A 19,198-nucleotide genomic window follows, 5' to 3' on the forward strand; every position below is an offset into this window, starting at 1 on the left:
GGTGGAGTTTTGACTTGTTCTTGAAAGAATTCAGAATCCAGCAGCCCGCTGAAGTATTGGATTTTTATAATATAATTATTTGACAACCTTTTGTTGGCCAACCACCTAGAGCGGAGTTGAGCCGAAATACATTGATTTCGTATGTTCCGTTTTAAATTCGTTCAATCTGTATATCTATATATAAAATCTGCCGTTTCATGTCATTCTTTTTTACATTTCGTCCACAGAACATCATAAAAAGGATTAATAGAAGTATGTATTACATTTTACAATACACATCTGCCATCTGACATTCGATTAAGTGATAATTCTGTTTAATCTGAAATGGCAATTTCAGGTTATGTAGTTTAAAAATGTCCTGAGCTGATCAGAATCACTACTTAGTCGAACTAATGTGGGAGAATTTAATACAGATTTTGCACTTTTAACTCCTGCGTCACCGAGACCATAAAAATTCGGAGCACCGACCAACAATTGTTTTACGAGTAGTTACCATTAAACTGATTTACGACTAGCAACTAAAAAGTTGGTTTTACAGTCATTATATAAATGTGAAACCCCAAAAAAAGTCGGATGATAAGTCACTCGCAAGTTCCAAGTGTATCGCCTTTGTGGTGAAACATACAAAAATTCAAAAGTAAGTTTTACTAGGGCGAATCACTCGATGACTCATAACAATGTTTAACCAACAGTGTGGGAAAATGGTTTAATTTGTCAAATTCTGGAAGGGGGCACGTCACCAATAGAGTGTGGCATAAGGACACAGATATTTTAGAGATTCAAATTAAATTCGATTTTCCTTGTGTTCGATTTGGATTTTAAAACATGAGATTAGGAAAAGATATTAGTAATTACGAGAATAGAATTGTTTTTATAATACAGTATATATTTATGAATGTCCGACCTTGTTATAAACAACGCAAGTCGCATATTTAAAGCCAAAAGGTAGATAGACAAAAATCAATTAGTATCGCTGACACAGTTTTGAAATATAGTACCAACCCGACGTCGGTCAACTTTATCAATGTCAAGCTATGCAATAAATTAAAAAGCACAATCCGTCTTTCTTTTGGAAAGTGAACATAGAAAATCAGTTGGGTAATGCAGCGGAGCCCGGCACCATAAGAAGAGCGAGAATTATTTTCCAACATCGAAAACATTTTGAAATGACAGTTAAAATAAAAGTTAAATCACTAACACTGGGTAACAAAATGCGTTTGATAAAATATGATTCAGGGAAATGTTTAGGACGACCTCATAATCTAAGGATATGTTGATCCTTGATTTCTTCACCAAAATATTAAGCCTACTTATATCTTACAAGCATAAGTGGAGCAGAATTCATTTCACGCAATTCAAAGCAAGGACATTTTTTAAAGTGGTAAACGATGAATGATTCTATCCTTCACATTTCTTTCGAAAATCATATTTTGTTTGAGTTCGTAGTTACATCTGATAACTGAGCGATCAAAGGATATAATTTTATTCTGGAATTAAAAAAAAAAATCTAATATATTATTCAATCATCACATCCAAACGTTTTCTCATATACACAAGTAAAATCATAATCAAATTGCAGCACCAATATGTCCATCCGATGATTCAACCGCTTATTTCCCCGCCAAAGATTGCTCCCAATTCTGGCAGTGCTCAGAAGGAAAACCAATACTTCAACATTGCCCTCAAGGTCTTCAATTTAATACAGAGTTGAACATTTGTGATTGGCCAACAAATGTTAGATGTGCCGACAACGACGATAGAAATAATAAAAAGCCTGAAGAGAAAAAGGAGAGTGACAATGGCGATGAAAATGGCAATGGAAACAGTGGTGGCGAGATCAGGGAAGTTGAAATATGTGAAAATATTGGTGAGTCATTTGTATATTTGGCATTTATTAATGAACTTGTATTGTATTGTATTGTATATAAGCTTGTGATCACTTTGATGAATTAAAAAGCCAAATTCATAGCACAGAAGCATAATTCGTCAAACCTTCCGTGTTTGAATCGGTAAAAATGGAGTATTATGACATCATTTCAGCTTCCCTGCTTCGTCAGATGCTCGGTAAAGAAATATATACACTTTTACATATTTCGTATAGAGCAAAGGTCAGAAAACGATATTATTAAATCGTTTTCTTTTATGGCCACCAAAATAGATGGCTAACCTTTGTACGCTAACCACTTGAAGTGGGAAATCAGCATGAGCCATTCGTTGGCCTTTCCGTGTATGATTTTGTATCAGCCTAATTATCTGGTGAAGCAGGGATGCTGAAATTACACCATAATACTCTATTGATACCGATTCAAACAAGGAAGGTTTGACGAATTGTACTCCTGTGCCGATTCAAACAGGGAAGGTTTGACGAATTGTATTCTTGTGCCATATATTTAGCTTTTTCATATCTGAGCTGGGCTTTCAATCTTTCTCTAATAAAAATTCTTTTAGAATGTCCGGCGGAAGATCCGGATGAGGTAGTTCAAAAACCTGGCCCTAATCCATCGCAGTTCTGCAAGTGTTCTCATGGTACACCTTACTTATTCAACTGCCCAGACGGGTTGGTCTACAACGCAGATTTGGAAGTATGTGACTATTCAGAAAATGAAGCTGATGATTGTCCCGACGATCCAGAGGAAAAAAATGAATCTAAGGAAGAGTCAAAGGATGAGAATAATATTGCTTGTCAAGGAGGTAAGATTTACTGTAATAACTATGTTTTTTTTTAATTTTTAACAATTTGTAACAAAACCAAAATAGTAATCAGACAGTACAGGCAGAAGAATCCATTCGTTTTATGTTTTATTTAAAAAAAAAAACATGTAACTTTAATTACAATTCCTGTTTTGTTTTTAGACTGTCCAGAAACTGATGGAACCCCTTTCGCAGCATCCAATTCAAACAACTTCTGTGTCTGTGGAGAGGGAGTTCAGCACATTATGAAATGTCCGGATGGGCTAGTTTTTAATGCCAAGGAAGGTATTTGTGATTGGCCCGAATCCGCAAATTAATAAAGTATTGAATTATCTGAATCTATTAATTTTATATATTAAAATGTTTTTCTTACATTTAATAAAAAATATTTTTTTTTTTTAGTTTTTTTATGTTATTTCTATAAAAGAGTTACGTCAAAAAATTTTCAAGCAGTAACTGGTGATACGGGTTCATGGGCACCCCACCTGATTGTTAAAAGACATGATTGTCCTAGATCATTTCGCGTGGCCATTCGACAGCTTCAGTACCGTTCCATGACGTCCAGAGAGATAGTCGATCGAACAAAATTGTAGTTGACATTTTTACTTCAGAATAATCCAAACAATATAAAAAGCCAACAAAAAGATTTTTAAAATATATTTAAAAAATTGTTTAAATATATTTTAATCACGTCTGACGAAAGTGATTGTGCAAAAAATATTTTTTTCGAACGATTTTTTTCGCCCTGTCTACTTCTAATTTGCCAGTCCGAACTTGCACAATGCACATGATTTTTATTTAAACTTTTTAGTACCTATGTAATTTTAAACACTTTTAAAAATCATTTGAGTCACTATTATGCATTTATAACTTAAATGATTAAGTCTATTTTCTAATAAACCTGTGATGAATGTGTACCGAGTGATTTTAATAATGCTTCGTGATTTAGCGTTGTATTTTCTGTATTATTACGCCAAGCTCTTGCTAAGACCCTGATCGAATATATATCGTTATCGAATAATATCGTTACATAAATAAATGTTATAAAAGAATTGTGTTTTAGTGTTAGTGTTAGAAAACTTTAAATAAATTAAAATAAACATTAAATTGGTGTCAGAAGTCGGATATTTATAAACATTCTCTGAAAAATGGGTACGAGACTAACCGATTTAGAAGTGACTGATTTACGACGTGAACTGCAGCAAAGTTTCTGCTGATATTTCCAAGTGTTTACGGATATTTTTTCTTAAGAAAATAAACTTTGTAACGATATTTCTTATCTCGGAAACAAAGTTTCTGGTGATATCACATCTCTTTTAAAATTCCTAAGATCACTTACTAAAATTTATTCTCTTGATGATAAAATATCTTCGTTGGAAAACAATGTTGCTGTCGATATTTTATCTTTTGGAGAAAAAGAAGAAGAAGAATAAGAAGAAGAAGGACTAAAACTGATTCAACAGAAGATGAAGGAAACATAGACAACAGACAGAAGAATTCAATCACTTACAATAGAGACAATGACACAAAATGTAAATTGGAGACACGGTCGACATTTGAAGTTAGATGGAAAATCGTCATGGAATAACTATATGATACAGTTCGAATCAGCTGCGAGAGTGAATAGATGTTCCGAAAAAAAAAACAGGCTGAAAACCTGGCTACTGCTGTTTGGGGAATGCCTTGAATATACGTCAGAGCATAGCCGTAAAGAAGATAGATGATTTTGAACAATTTAAGAAGATGCCAAAGATGTGATATGGTCACGAACACTTGGACCATGTCTCCCAGTCACAGGTCAAAAATCAAAGATAAAAGCGAGATAAGCTCTTCAAGAATAAAATGTAAATATTTCCAGATTAGTGCGGTATGCCTATCTAACAGTTCCTGAAGACATGATGAAAAAGTTGGCTATTCAAACATTTATTATTAGGTCAAACTGGTAACAGGTGTATGTACCCAAAAAACTTGATAGTGTGAAAAATTTTAAAATTTATTAATCGTCTTCGTGATTATGAAATGCAGAGAATGAATAGTTCAGACGATGTAAAGAAATTTACTATCTGCACTACGAGTAATGGACTTTACAGAACAAGAAAGGCTCTCATGAGACAATACAATGTTGAAAGTCCCTTTGAACAAATAGCTTTGGACATTGTCGGGCTATTTCTAGAAAATGAAAATGGTTGCAGATAGACGTTGCTAGTGATGCATTACTTCACAAAGTGGGTCGAGATCTACGCAATTTCAGACCACAATGCGGCCACTATTGCAGGTGTGTTGATCAAAGAGAACTTCAGCCGATTTGGGTTGCCTTTGGTTATCTATATTGACCAAGGAAGGAACTTGAAATACAATCTATTCCAGTAATCTGCGATACACTAGAAATAAAAAACAAGAACTACAGCCTATCAAACGCAATCGAATGAAATGTAAAAGCGCATAAATAAGACAGTTGGCAAGTATTTCGCCAAAATGATGTCCAAGCACCAACGAGACTGGAACAAGTACCTTTCGTTCTTCGCAATTACCTACAGATCCTGAGCCAAACACCAGCAAAGGTCCTATTTGGACGTGAGATACGACTACCTTGTGGTCTATAGTTTGGATGTCGACCTGGAGAATAAGTAGCTGGTGAAGACTATATGAACAAATTATGAAAGCAGAAGAATGGACGATATACATGACTTGATCCGTTTCCATTTTCAGATCGCTAGGGACCGAATATAGAAACGGTGCGATATCAAGCCGAAAAGGAATGTTTTGATAATAATGACAGAGTTTGGCTCTATAATCCACAGAAGTGAAAGGATTGTTATCCCAAGTTGCAGCAGTTCTGCAACTGATTTGGTACTCCTAGTTCTTTTACTACTGTAAACATTTCTTTTTTATTTACAGAGTATTAGGCTGCCTTGTAGTATATAAATATGTGGTGAATATCTATGCCATATTCCAGTGTTTATTTTTAATATGTCTCAGGGTTGCAGTCTGATGAATTGTCGATTTACCACCTCTGGATTCAGCTTGGTATTTTCTTATGATTCGTTCTGCATATGGTGTCATATGGTGGTATAGTATAGTGGATAATATTTTATTTGCTGCATTTAGAAGCGTAATTTCTCTGCAGTTAGAGATAGAAAGAAAAACTTACAAAGAAGTAAAGATTTCTGAACTATCTATCTAAATTTTAAAATTTATTTAATAGTGTTATAATTATCTTCATCAAAGGTACGTTTTTCAAAAGAGCAAAACTTCTGCAATATACTACTCCCAAAACCGTTTTCTTAAATGTATTTCCCGTGACATGTGATCGTTTGTAATGTAGAACATTAAATTCTGCGGTTTTTATTCATATCTCAAACGCTTCATAATTGTTACACAACTCAAAATTGAAATTTGATGGCATAGATTTTAAAGATTGATCTATAGAAATTGAAATTTGATTATAACTGGTCAATGAAAGTGATCAATTTTATTGATCTCGCGAGAATAATAAAAAATGGCAAAATCGCGCAAAGTTTAATTATTGAACAACTTTATAGAAACTGAGTTTATTCCCGGAAAAATACAAAAACTTCATACGAAAGCTGCTTTCTGTGCCTTTAAAATGCATCTTGATTTTTGTCGATATGATATTTGGATGAAAAGATATCGAGTTTTTACCGTCGAGCTGATACAAATTTTATTGATTGATTTAGCGCGCTGGACTGACATGCAAAATCGACGGTCGCTTTAAGCATTGTTTCTAAGAGAACGGTTTATTCTACATAAAAAATGCTTATAAACATTTTGATTTAAAATTATCTCAGCTACATTTTTTATTTGAAAAATTTTTTTGTGCGGTGTATAGATTCTTAAAAAATCGATTTTTTTGCGTTTTTACCCCCCTGCGAGAGTGGTTTTAGGGGGAAGCCCAGAGATAAAAGTGGTAAACTTTTTTGCATCTTTTTTGGAGCCTCAAAATTAATATTCTCTGCAAAATTCAGCTTGTTCGTATGATTTTTAGGGGTCAACTCTCTGACGACTGGACTATTTTTTAATGTATGTTTTTCATGTAATCTAAAGGTTATTATACTTAGATATATGGCTAGTTTCAACTACTCTAAAGGATGTTTGACTGATGATGTTCCGACTAGACAGAAAACGTTTTGATGAAAATAATTAAAATCCTTTAAAATAAATTTTAAAATTTTAGTAATATAAAATATACATCATACATCAGAAATTTTTACTTTGGAATTTTCTCTTTTAATTTGGTATTCAAAGATATCTCCTTTTTTTGTGTATACTACAAAGTTTTCCAATCACTAGTGAGATTTCTTTGTCCATATTTCTTTATGAGCTCCTGTCGTGCAATTATCGTATTGTAGTCAACTTATTTTAATATAGTTCAACTGGGAGATTCAGATCCAAACGTATTTTTAACTGAAATTATGGTTTATACCTATTACATATAGATAACTTTATACATATAGATATATTTAATTTCGTTTCTGCATCATTTCGAGAATATATAATAATTAAATCTTAAGTACTTCTAAATATTGCTGCTAATATAGCAGTTAAAAAGACTAATTTTATTAAAACACGTGATTGGATTGTGATTTTTTTTAATCTTAAGTGCTTGTTTTATATCTAGCATAAGTGTTTCGTCAAAATTCGACCTTTATATTGGCTAGAAAATATAATTACTTTTATTGTACATCTTCAAACAGTCGCAAGATGTTGAAACTAGTGGTTCTTTTCTGCGCAATTGTTGCCGTAATATGTCAAGACGATACAACACTTCCTGATGAAACCACTTTAGCACCAACTCGCAGACCTTCAGGTAGGCAGTTAACTTTATATCGTTATGACTTTTTATAAATAACTCAGTAAATCAGAATTTCAATTTCTGTGTTACAATCATTAAACGCGATTTAAAGAAATACTTTTATTAGAGAAACGTCAAATTATACATATTCAGTACACTTTCTTCTTCTTTCGTCCTTGGCCCTACAATTCTAAGTAAGCTTTGGTCGCGTTTACTATTTTCCTCCACTCTTGCCGGCCTTTCCCGGAAGGTTGTCTTCTTCTTCAAGTGCCGTCTCCATCAATGGAGGTTAGCGGTTATGGTGGCAAACGTTTGTCTATCTTCAGCTGTTCTTAAGAGTTCCTCAAATCCAAGTCCTGTCCAGTTTCTGATATTACGTAACCAGGACAATTTTTTTCTTCCAATTCCTCGCTTTCCTTCTATTTTGCCTTTTATTATCAACTGAGGGATGTAGTATTTCTCGTTGCGCAACAAATGCCCTAAATAACTGGTTTTTCTTCTTTTGACTGTTCTCAATAGTTCTTTTTCTAAATTGAGTCTCGCTAGTACTTCTTCATTTGTTTTTCGTGCTGTCCAAGGAATTTTTAAAATTCTACGGTACACCCACATTTCAAATGCCTCGATTCTATTCAGGCTCTTTATTTTTAAAGTCCATGTTTCGACTCCGTAGAGAAGAACAGACCAGATAAAACATATAACATAAAACAGATAAAACAACTAAATACAACGGAAGGTTGTATTTAGTAATATTTCATCATTCGATTATTTGCCTTGATGTATCGTATTATGTTTTTATCTCTATAGAGTGCTTGGAGATCTTAATTGTGTCTTTTTCTCCACTCTCTTGTTATCTCGTCTCTACAAGGCGCAAAGATCGCCCAGAGAATCTTCCGTTCTAAGACTAATAATTTTGTTGTCTCGCGCTGGTTCAGTGTCCAAGTCTTACTGCCATATGTTATTATGAGGCGAATTATAGTTTTATATCTTTGTTTTAATTGTCTTTGGGAGAAATTTTGATTTAAGTAGCGTTGCTACTAGAGTAAAGTCGGGGACTATGGTATACAATTTTTATTTATCGAATTATTTCGAAAAGTATTGAAATAAAATAAATAATAAAAATGGTAAAGGCGTAGTTAAAATGTTTTTTATACCGAATTATTGTAACAGCCTTAAAAAAATACATATATAAAAATATATTTTGTGTTATTGAAAAAAAAAATACATTTTTGTTTACCGAAAAAGTGATCGTGTAATATAAAAAACCTATTCCCGATTTTCGGCCTCTTGTGTCTTGTCGTTTTTTTAAGAACAAAAATGGGAAGTATGTATTGTGGTAAAACTGGTTGTCCATTTGCCATTTCATCGCTTTCAAAGCTTTACCAAGCAGGTCACTCATGTCAAAATGAGATATTAGGCGATTATTTTGCCTTAAAAATTGACGAATTTTTTCACTTTAGAAAATTTTCTAAGCCCCCATTACGGATTTGTCGAGCCTTTACATCTTTTGTGTAGTGTGAGGCGGTGAGCACAATAAAGTTACAGGGTTTTCCCTAGTAGCGATAATAACATCTAAGTTTCTAGTGTGCAAGTGATGGCCGTCCTTAATAAAAAGGGCTGGTCATACATTTTGTCTCTGAGGTGTTGTTTTAAAACCATCCATATAGCGTTTTCATCATTTTTGTAGCTTTATCAACTCTATCAGATATTATATCGATATCATCAGCAAATCTTAGGTGGTTCAAATCCTCTCCATTTATATTAATTCCCATATTATCATCTCGGTCCATTCGCTTGAACATATATTCGAGTACAGCTGTAAACAATTTCGGTAAATAGTATCACCCTGTCTAATTTCACGTTCTATTACGAACTTTTTGGTATCTTCATGAAGTCGGACACAAGCTGTACCAGTTTCGTAGATATTCTTAATCAAGGCAATAGGTATATTGGTAGTCGATGCGGCAGTCAGCCAATTCTCGAAGCATTGTATGATGATCCATAGTATCAAATGCCTTTTCATAGTCTACAAATATAAGAAAGATAGGTTTGCAGTATTCTGTGCACTTTTCTATTAGCGTTTTAATAACTTGAAGATGATCATTTGTTCCGTATCTATAGCGAAACCCAGCTTGTTCCCAAAGTTGATAACTATCCAGTTTGTTCACAAGCCGTTTTATTACCATCTTCAAGTATAGTTTGTATGTATGGGAGAGCAAACTAATAGGTCTGTAGTTCTTTAGGTCCTTTTTTGTGTATTATGTATTATTGCATTATGCTATTGGGAGGAGGTTACGCCTCTTGTCAAACAAATATTAAACATCTTTTTTAACACATTTATTTACGTCTCTCCTCATTCTTTGATTTGTTCTATCCCATCTTCTTTAGGTGACTTATTGTTTTTCATCTCCGAGAGAGCTCTTTTTATTTCCTTTGTTGTGATATCTGGGATGTTTTCTTAACCTACATTTTGGACTTTCAGTATTTGACTTTGATTAGGATCTGGAAGTTCTTCTCTTTTCTACAATTCTAAAAATCTTAAATAATTTTTAAAATATCTTCATATTATATAAATTATATAATACATATATTAAGAAAACTATAAATTAGTCCTACACCGAGCAAATTACTCTTAAGTATGCATTTTTGAAACCTCTTAATAGGATTCTATTAATATCACTCAAATAATATGAGTTCCTCGTAAAACATTTAAATGTATGATAATTTTTACTATCTAATCAATCTATACGCATTTAACGCATCAATAAATAGTTGTATAAAGTGTATGACATATTTTTGTTGCAATGTTGCATACTTGAAAATGACAATATGTTCAAGTTATTAATTTTCGTTTTTACTATTACTACAGTGCTCTCTGATAAAACCGCCTTTAAATATCGAGGTAAAAACAAATAATTTCTATTGTTTTAAAATATGTAGATATAAAACAGTAAAACTAAAATATTTTGAAAACTCAGGAGCAAAAAAATCGACTCAAAAGTAAAATAAGTTATATTTTTTCACTATGCTGTTTGGTCAGTGTATATCCACATTATGTAAAATTAAAAATAAAATATCGTAAACAGTAGTAATTTTTATTGCAATGACACCAATATTTATAAAGTTAGTAAGTAAAGAACATAACAAAGATATCTTAATATTGTATGTGAGAAAACATGTTATAAATGAAAGTCATTATGTAATGAATATAAAAGTAAATTAACATAAAAAATTTAAATTAATACTGAGTAATTCCTCCTCTGAGTTGTGTTACACTTTTCATGCGATCTATTAAGTTCCTTATTAAGTTCCAGTCTATTGTTGTTATATTGGCGTTGGCCAGGTAATCTTTCGTAATCCGCGCTGTGTGTCATCGACCGTTATCATGCATTAGCATGAAACCGTCCCTCCGTAGCAGGCGTAAGAAACAACATGCTCTTGGAGAATATCCGTAATGCAACGATCCGCTGTCAAACCCCCTCCGCGACCACCCCCGGACACGAACACAAGCTCCGTTCTTCCTTCTAAAGATATACCACCCCAAAACATACACGAACCACCTCCATAGCTCACTGTTTCGACACTGCAGCACTGAGCAATTCGTTTTCCGGGCTTCCGATAGACGCATCATCTTGTCATTGTTATACAAACACATTTCACCCTCATTAGAGAATAAAACTCTGCTCCATTGGCCAAGGTCCTAATTAACGTGTTCTCGAGCAAACTGAAGTCGAGCTTGTTTCTGACGTGCGTTCAATTTGGGCCTTGTGTTAGCTCATCTGGGAGTCAAAGTGGTAGCCTTAATTCTTCACACAACTGTCCACTGAGTGACAGTGACACCTCGTACATTCTTCAAGGATTGTTTAAGTTCAACTCGTGTCGCTTGCTGATTCCTAAAGGCACTCAGGACAATGAATAGATCATCCCTCTCTGTCGTCATCGACTGTAGCTACCGGTCTCCTGGTATCGACGGTATTCGAGATATTCGTTTATAAAATATTCACTTACTGCACTTTGAAGTGTACACACACGTTGACGTTTGAAAGGCGACTGAGACAGCCACCGGCAAACTCATAGAGATCTAAATTGCGTAGAACATGCCCGTTACAATGTTTGTTGCATTCCCTGTGCCATACAGAGTTAGACAAATTTTACAACACGTTGCGAATTTGCATAAAACAATTATTTTTGTAAGCTCTATAATAGATATTTTTTTCATAAGTTGTTTTAATTCAAAGTCACACAACATGACTTTACTAAGCATACAATCCAATTTATCGAGTGAGTCGATTTTTTATATACATGTAGATTAGCTCTAGAGTCAATATAGGCCCATGGCTTGAGGTCCTTGGAGTTTCATAACAAGCTCTCACCTAATTCTCTAACTAATTCAATAAAATAGTGAAATGGGATGAAAGTGCTCCCCACGATAGTATCTCATCTCTTGATCCCAAAGATATGTCTTAGTGGACCTTGGTATTACTGTACTTTTCTTATGGTGCATATCCGTTAAGGATGTTGGACACTAAAATAGCTATTTTGACTTTGTTGACTGCTGCCCTAAAAGGTATGTTGCGGCATCTGTTCTTCTTCTTCTTCTTCTTAGCCTTCTGTCGTCCATGTTTGGACATAGGCCTCTCCCAACTCCTTCCATCGGTCTCTATGCTGAGCAACATATTTCCAATTTCACAAGGAAACAAAGTTCCTGTATTTGGCTGTATACCATATATTAAAAATTTTTGAATAAAATCCTTTATAAAAAGGTATATAAAAACCCAGTTGGGCTATGTTGCATTGACAAAACGTTTTCGGAATAAATATTCCATCATCAGTGTCAAGTTAATACATGGATGTAGCCACTAAATATGTGGGTAAAAACCCTTTAAAAATTATTAAATAAGATTTGATTTACATTATGTCTAATTTACAGTTAAGATGTTAAAGTTACCGTTGGATTAGTAACATGGTGACATATGACTCTACATTAGTTGCGAGTCCTGAGACAGTATGTCTACGAGACAAAAATGAACTTCATCTTCTAAACCTAGGTCTCAAATACTCCATCCCTCGTAAGGTCTCAGAAAAAGACCTTCAGAGTCTCTCCATTGAGCTAGATATTATTATCCAAAACCTTTCAGTCCCGTTAAATCAAAAAACTTCTATTAGAAACTCTTGCTTCAATACCATCAACAAATTTAAAAACAAAAAGTATCCTTCTAATTCTTCAACAGTACTTAATACCAACACACCCTCATCTTCCAACTTTTCTTACAACGCACAAAATTTTCATTCAACACCCAATTTTCATTCAACATCCAATTTTCACAAGCTGTCTCAAAACAAACGCAATGAACACCTCAAGACCCTCCATTCCATCAAGAAGAAAATCAAATCCAATAACTTAATCATCAGCAAAGCAGACAAAGGTAACTGTCTAGTGATTATAGATCAAACATCATATAACAATAAAGTTTCAACTTTCCTTAATAATAATAACTTCACTTTACTTGCAACAGACCCCTCTAAAAAGTTCATAAACAAATTAAAAGATAACATTAAACTTTTCACAGACTTTTTCTCTGAACATTTTGCACCATACTATAAAATCCCAAGCAACCCTTTGACACCCAGACTGTATGGTTTACCTAAAATACACAAGGAGGGCATTCCCATTCGTCCAGTTGTTAGTTTCATAAACACTCCAGTTTCCATCCTATCAAAATTTATATTGAATCTAATTAACAATATGACGAACTTCACCCCTCGATTCTCAGTCAAAAATACTAGTCACCTAGTCAATAATTTACAACACATTAATCTTCACCCCAACACCAAAAAAAAAAAAAAAAACTCGTAGACATACCGTCTCAGGACTCGCAACTAATGTAGAGTCATATGTCACCATGTTACTAATCCAACGGTAACTTTAACATCTTAACTGTAAATTAGACATAATGTAAATCAAATCTTATTTAATAATTTTTAAAGGGTTTTTACCCACATATTTAGTGGCTACATCCATGTATTAACTTGACACTGATGATGGAATATTTATTCCGAAAACGTTTTGTCAATGCAACATAGCCCAACTGGGTTTTTATATACCTTTTTATAAAGGATTTTATTCAAAATTTCCAATTTGTTCCGGATATTCTTTTAATGTCATCAACCCATCTCATCTGTGGTCTTCCTCTTGGTCGTTTACTTTCGTAAGATCTCCAATGTTGTATTGTAGTATTCCAACGTTGGTCTTTTTGTCTAGCAGTGTTAGTTGCTGCATCTGTTAGTTCTTGTTTATTGCCTCATTTTTCCTATTTGTCATCTCACGGCACTTTAAATCTCCTTTGTCTTAGTTTACTATATCATTTTCGATTAAACCCGCATTGACTCTCCTTTCTTTGGCAAACTTTTGTTCAATAATATTTACTGATAATGGTATATCATTACCAATATTTTTAGCATATCTTATTCTTGCTTATTAAAGATATACTTTTTTGTGGTTTATGATACTATTTATCTATTATATACCATTACTTTTGCACATCTTGAAGCCATTGAAGAAAAATTAAATAAATAAAGATAAACAGATCAGAAACATCATTATCATTATTTCCTTTTCCCCTATTTCCCAGATCAGTAATTTTTTGTATTGGGTGATTAACATATCAACGATAAACATAACCAAACCATCTTAACCTATCCTCTCTTACTTTGGCAACAATTGGTGCACCCCTAGACATCCCCTAATATACTTATTCTTAATTTAATCCCTTTTGTTACTCCACTTATCCATCTAACAAGCCTTCGTTATCCCTCTTTCATTTTAACTGCCTAACATTTAGTTCCGTACATCATAGCTGGTCTTATGGCTCTTTTATAGAATTTTTCCTTGAGCTTCGTTGGAATTTTTCTGTAACACAACTAACCACTCGCTTCCTTCCACGTTATTCATCCAACCTTAATTCTACTGCATGCATCTCCATATATTTCCCATTACTCTTGTAATACTGATTCTAGGTACCTAAAACTATACTTTTTATAAGTATTTCACCATCTAAAGATATAAGAGTTGATGACTTGGTTTTGGATGATGAAGGACAATTTCTCAATATTCCAATCAATTTAGCTCTACGCTTAAATGCTTTACTCATTATGCACAAATGCTTCTCTGAAATCACTAAATCGTCATATTGAGAAGATACATGAACAAAAAGTTAACACGAACACTGCTATGAAAGTAAGGCCTATAAGAGTCGCTGCTGAACTGATGTGCATTATTCAAAATTTAGAGAACTACGATGTTAAATAGCTCGATGAGAACGACGTAGGGATTCCAAAATCGAAATAAAGTGAGCAGATACACAGCATTGAGCAGCAAACATCTAACATCATCGAAAACTTAGAATCTTAGAATCATGAATTCGTGTGTCATGGACTCAAGACTGTTAATTGGAATTAACACATTACTGGACACTCCCGAATTGCAAATCGGGAGTGCATGTTTTGCACCTGTAGCTGATCTGTCTTCTCCTTCCTGTTGTGCACTTTTTGCACCGCAGAAAATACTTATTCCGGCTATAATTCTGTGGAAAAGGTATCGTTTCCTAAAAATGCTATACTGGTAAATTTTCAAGATTAGCAGGAAGAGCCGTATTTTCTTGTGGTGTATGTTGTGAAGAAGACTTAATCAATGTTTTTGTATCTTCTATTTTAGGGTCCAGTCCTAACAGGCTTTGGATAAGTAAATCCCTGAAATCGATAAATCTGATTGTTGCTGCTGGATTAAGACTGTTAATCTTTTTGAACAAAAAAAATGCATTCCAGACAGCTATATCTAATAGATGAAATATTATCTTTTTATACTAGAAAATGGTTCCTGGGACATGAAAAGTATGAAATCATTTGATCATACCTGCCTATCCCAGATATATTTGTTATAATGGAATACTTCGATGGGTTTTATTTTTTCTTGTTCCCTTCGGTTTTTACATCTTATTAGTTTTGAGTGATACCCAGTCGTCATCGCAAGCATTTTGCGGTTATCTCTCCACTTTGGAACGTACACTTTTCCTTGTCTTTTCCAAACATGCTCTCCTTTTCTTAATTTTGCTTTAGTTGCTACAGCAGGATTTTCTCGTCTGTCTCTTCGAAGAGTACCCGTTACGTGAGTTTTATGTTGAAGAAGTCGGTTACCTAGCGATATGCTGTTATACTAATTGTCCATATAGATGGTATCCGTTATTTATATATGGTTGCATTAATTTTAATACAACCGCTTCAGTTTAGACTTAGCTTCAGTTTTAGACTTAGCTTCATCATGCGAGTTCTCTCCTTGCCATTGTATATATCTATGTTGAGGACATAACCATCTGCACTACATAGTTTTAAACATTTTATGCCATATTTAGTTTTTTTATTTTTCATGTATGTTCTGAAAGCTAATGGCCCTCGAAATTAAAGTAACAATTCATCTAGAGATAATTGTTGTTGAGAATTATAACAAGATTGAAAATTTATAATACACAAAATATTTCTTACCTTCGCTAATCTATCGGTCTCAGCAGAAAATTCCAGCTTATTATGCGCTGAAAAGCTGCGTAAAATGTGTTCGAAGCATCTACTAGACATTTTTATAGGAAATATCGAAAAATAGTTTAGTGGTTTTAGGCTAAAAAGTCTTCGTATATCGCAATTTCTCGTTTGTCCCCGTAACAAACATAAGCCTGAAAATTTATATAACTCCTGCTTATCAATCTGTTTGTAAATCCTACTTAGAGATTCTCGGGTTTTAGGGCGAACCTCCTGACAAAGTATCTATCCGTAGTTGTTGGCACAATCAAGTAAAAGTGTCACAATTTCATCATCCCATAGTTTACTAAATATTTCAAGTGGTGTGTGAATATCATCTTCAATCGTTATTTGCTCTCTTAATGGTTCTTTACAGAACACACTAATATCGGCAACATCACTATACCATTCAATATGCTCTGAAACTTTCACCACTTGCTAAATCCTGCACTCTGCTTCATCGCCTGTACTTACGTCTTCATACAACCGCAAAAACCGCGTTTCCTCTTTAGAATACATACTTAAAATATCATATTTTTATAAAATATATTTTAGTATCATATTTATCAACAACTTACCTCAAGTAATACAAAAACACGGTAAAAACAGTATCAAAATATACACTTTACGGAAAATAGAGGAACGTATATATATATATATATATATATATATATATATATATATACCCAGTATTTAGGCGGCACACGCCCTTCCGGTAGGGATCTATGGAGGAGTATCACCAAGCCGCAAGCCCTTATCTCTTGCCGTACTGCTCCACCATAGGCCGATCAGATACCAGCATATTCTAGACTAAGCCGCAGATTCATTTAGAATTTTAAACTGCTGCGTTAGCCTTTTTGTTTTCTGTACACCGAGCTGGGGATTGAACTGACATATCTCGCAGTAAAGCGAAGGAGAAGCCAGCCGCCCAGCCCGCTTGGCTATCCGATCGACCGATAGAGGAACGTTACTTATATTATTAACGGTCTCTAAGCTACTACCAAAGAATATAGACGCTTACTTTCTTTTTTGCTACTATTTTATTTATTCTTCTATTTACTTTATTACTTATTATACTATTTACTTATTACTACTTTATTATACTATTTACTTTATTCTTTGCTACTACTAACCGGCAACCGCTACCCAATAAACAACTATTATACGAACTAGGATGCTTGAAATGTAGGCACCCAATTTTACAATCTGTCTACAGAGACACAATAAGTGATTCTAGCTCAAGATTCTAGCTAATCTTTACATAATTTGCGAGACGGTTGTCACCGCTATGTATCTCTAAACTCTAAACAGTGAATGGGTATTCGCGATAGCCAATTCCGACAGGGGGCGCTCAAAATTTCAAAGATGGATGATAACTTCGGGGGAAAACAAATCATTTTGTCATTTGATCTCGAACCGTTTGATATAAATCATTTACACGTGTGTTTTGCCAAAGTAAAAGTTGGAGTACGTTCTTCAAAGTTTATTTGTTTGTGATTCGAGTTTATACATGCGGTAATTGACTCCCAAATCTGAATAAAAATAAAATTAAATGTTTATTTTTTACAGTATATCTGAAACACGGAAAGTAAAATTTACATTATTTCAATTATTTTTGTGGTTGCAAGGGCGGCAGAGATCTTTAGTTGAGGGTGAGGCAGTTTTTGGAGCTGACCACGTTATATTTTGTAAAGTACGCCGTACGTTTTCTATTAATAACTTCATGAGACCTTTGGGCAATTTATCTGATGAAACAGCATTTTTCAGTCTTCCGAATTTAGTGTCAGGTGTTACTATAAAGTAAATGAGATATAAATATATTAAAATATAAATAATATTTTAATCAACACTTATTTGGAAAGTAATCGTTCTCAGTAAAATGTAAACTACACAGTCATGTACTTGGTTATAGGTCTGCCAATTCGCAAAATACATTGCCAAATTTTTCTCATATTCTCGTCCAGCGGAAACTTATGTATGGAATTTTTTGTGAATTATAATAGAATGAACATTGAGGAACACTGCAATCTGTGTCCAGCAATCTGTTAATATGTATATCAAAAATTTAAATGAGTTGTTTTGTTCGTAATATTACTTAAGATTATAATATTTGTACCTTAAGATACGTTGAATACCGCGTCAATTAAGTTTGTGTAATTGAATATTATGTGTGTAAAGTCCTCTATCCTAAATCAATTTTCCTATTTCTAGAATTATAACTACTGCTCATAAATCAATAAAAAAACAGAATACATTAAAGAAAAAATACATATAACAATATTTACGTAACAAGGGAGGAGATAAGGCTTTTTCTTACTTTTGGTGACGAGGGGGTTGGGGAGGGGGTAAATAATAGTGATAAATCTGCCTACTTAATACTTGAACGGCTCCTATATCAAAATATTCCGTTTATATTTCAGTGACCTGCCCACCTTTTGACCCATCGAAACCTCCAGTCTACGTACCTGATCCAATCTACTGTGATATATTTTACGAATGCTCCGGAAGTACTCCCTTCCAATTCCACTGTGCTCCCGGTACGAACTTCAATACCGAGACAGATCGATGCGACTTCGGAGTTGACTGTGGAGATCGTTCAACAACTATTGGAACAACGACTGAAGAAACAACACCACCATCATTCTAATAAAGATATGCTCAAACTTTAATAAAACTTTAACCATTTTTATTAAATGTTTCTTTTAATCCTACAAAATTTACAGAAAGATCATTCAGAACACAAAAACAGGAGAGGTAGGTACTCAGAACTAAGATATTTCTCTAATCGTTTTAATCTTTTCCTACATTATATTTTGTTGGAATGAGTATTTTTGTCGCGGCATTAGATGGTCCAAGTATTCAAATTTTCTATTTTTTATGAAAAGTATTCATGCAATATTTATTCAGTTGCAATTCGTCGACAGCACCACATCTCTAATGCTTTTTATATTATTCTATTTGGGAGTCATGCTTTTACGTCGTCAAGCAAGGTGCTAAAAACATATGATCTTTGCTGGTATTACAATTAAATATTTAATGTTTTTAGTGTTAGCATGTTAGGTTTTACACTAACTGTGTATGCCAAGTGTGTTAACGACTCAACAAGCCATTGATATTGTAACCAGCTAT

The 19,198-nt window shown here is 33.8% G+C and overlaps 2 protein-coding genes across 2 annotated transcripts in view; both read left to right on the plus strand.

Moving 5' to 3' along the window:
* Positions 1-3,092, plus strand: part of LOC140442405 (uncharacterized) — a 79,144-nt gene extending 76,052 nt beyond the window's left edge. Inside the window, exons 38-40 of the mRNA XM_072533479.1 lie at positions 1,580-1,867; positions 2,449-2,691; positions 2,854-3,092. Coding sequence (XP_072389580.1) covers positions 1,580-1,867; positions 2,449-2,691; positions 2,854-3,008 — 686 coding nt within the window. The 3' untranslated portion in view covers positions 3,009-3,092. The remainder of the gene's footprint in view (positions 1-1,579; positions 1,868-2,448; positions 2,692-2,853) is intronic.
* A 4,266-nt stretch (positions 3,093-7,358) lies between these two features.
* LOC140441629 (uncharacterized) lies at positions 7,359-18,754 on the plus strand. The gene is made up of 2 exons (XM_072532478.1): positions 7,359-7,519; positions 18,490-18,754. The coding sequence occupies exons 1-2, from the start codon at positions 7,414-7,416 to the stop codon at positions 18,714-18,716; spliced, it is 333 nt and encodes a 110-aa protein (XP_072388579.1). The 5' UTR covers positions 7,359-7,413; the 3' UTR covers positions 18,717-18,754.
* Positions 18,755-19,198: the final 444 nt, after the last annotated feature.

Source organism: Diabrotica undecimpunctata, chromosome 5, assembly GCF_040954645.1.
Source record: "Diabrotica undecimpunctata isolate CICGRU chromosome 5, icDiaUnde3, whole genome shotgun sequence".
In the NCBI taxonomy this organism is placed as follows: domain Eukaryota; kingdom Metazoa; phylum Arthropoda; class Insecta; order Coleoptera; family Chrysomelidae; genus Diabrotica; species Diabrotica undecimpunctata.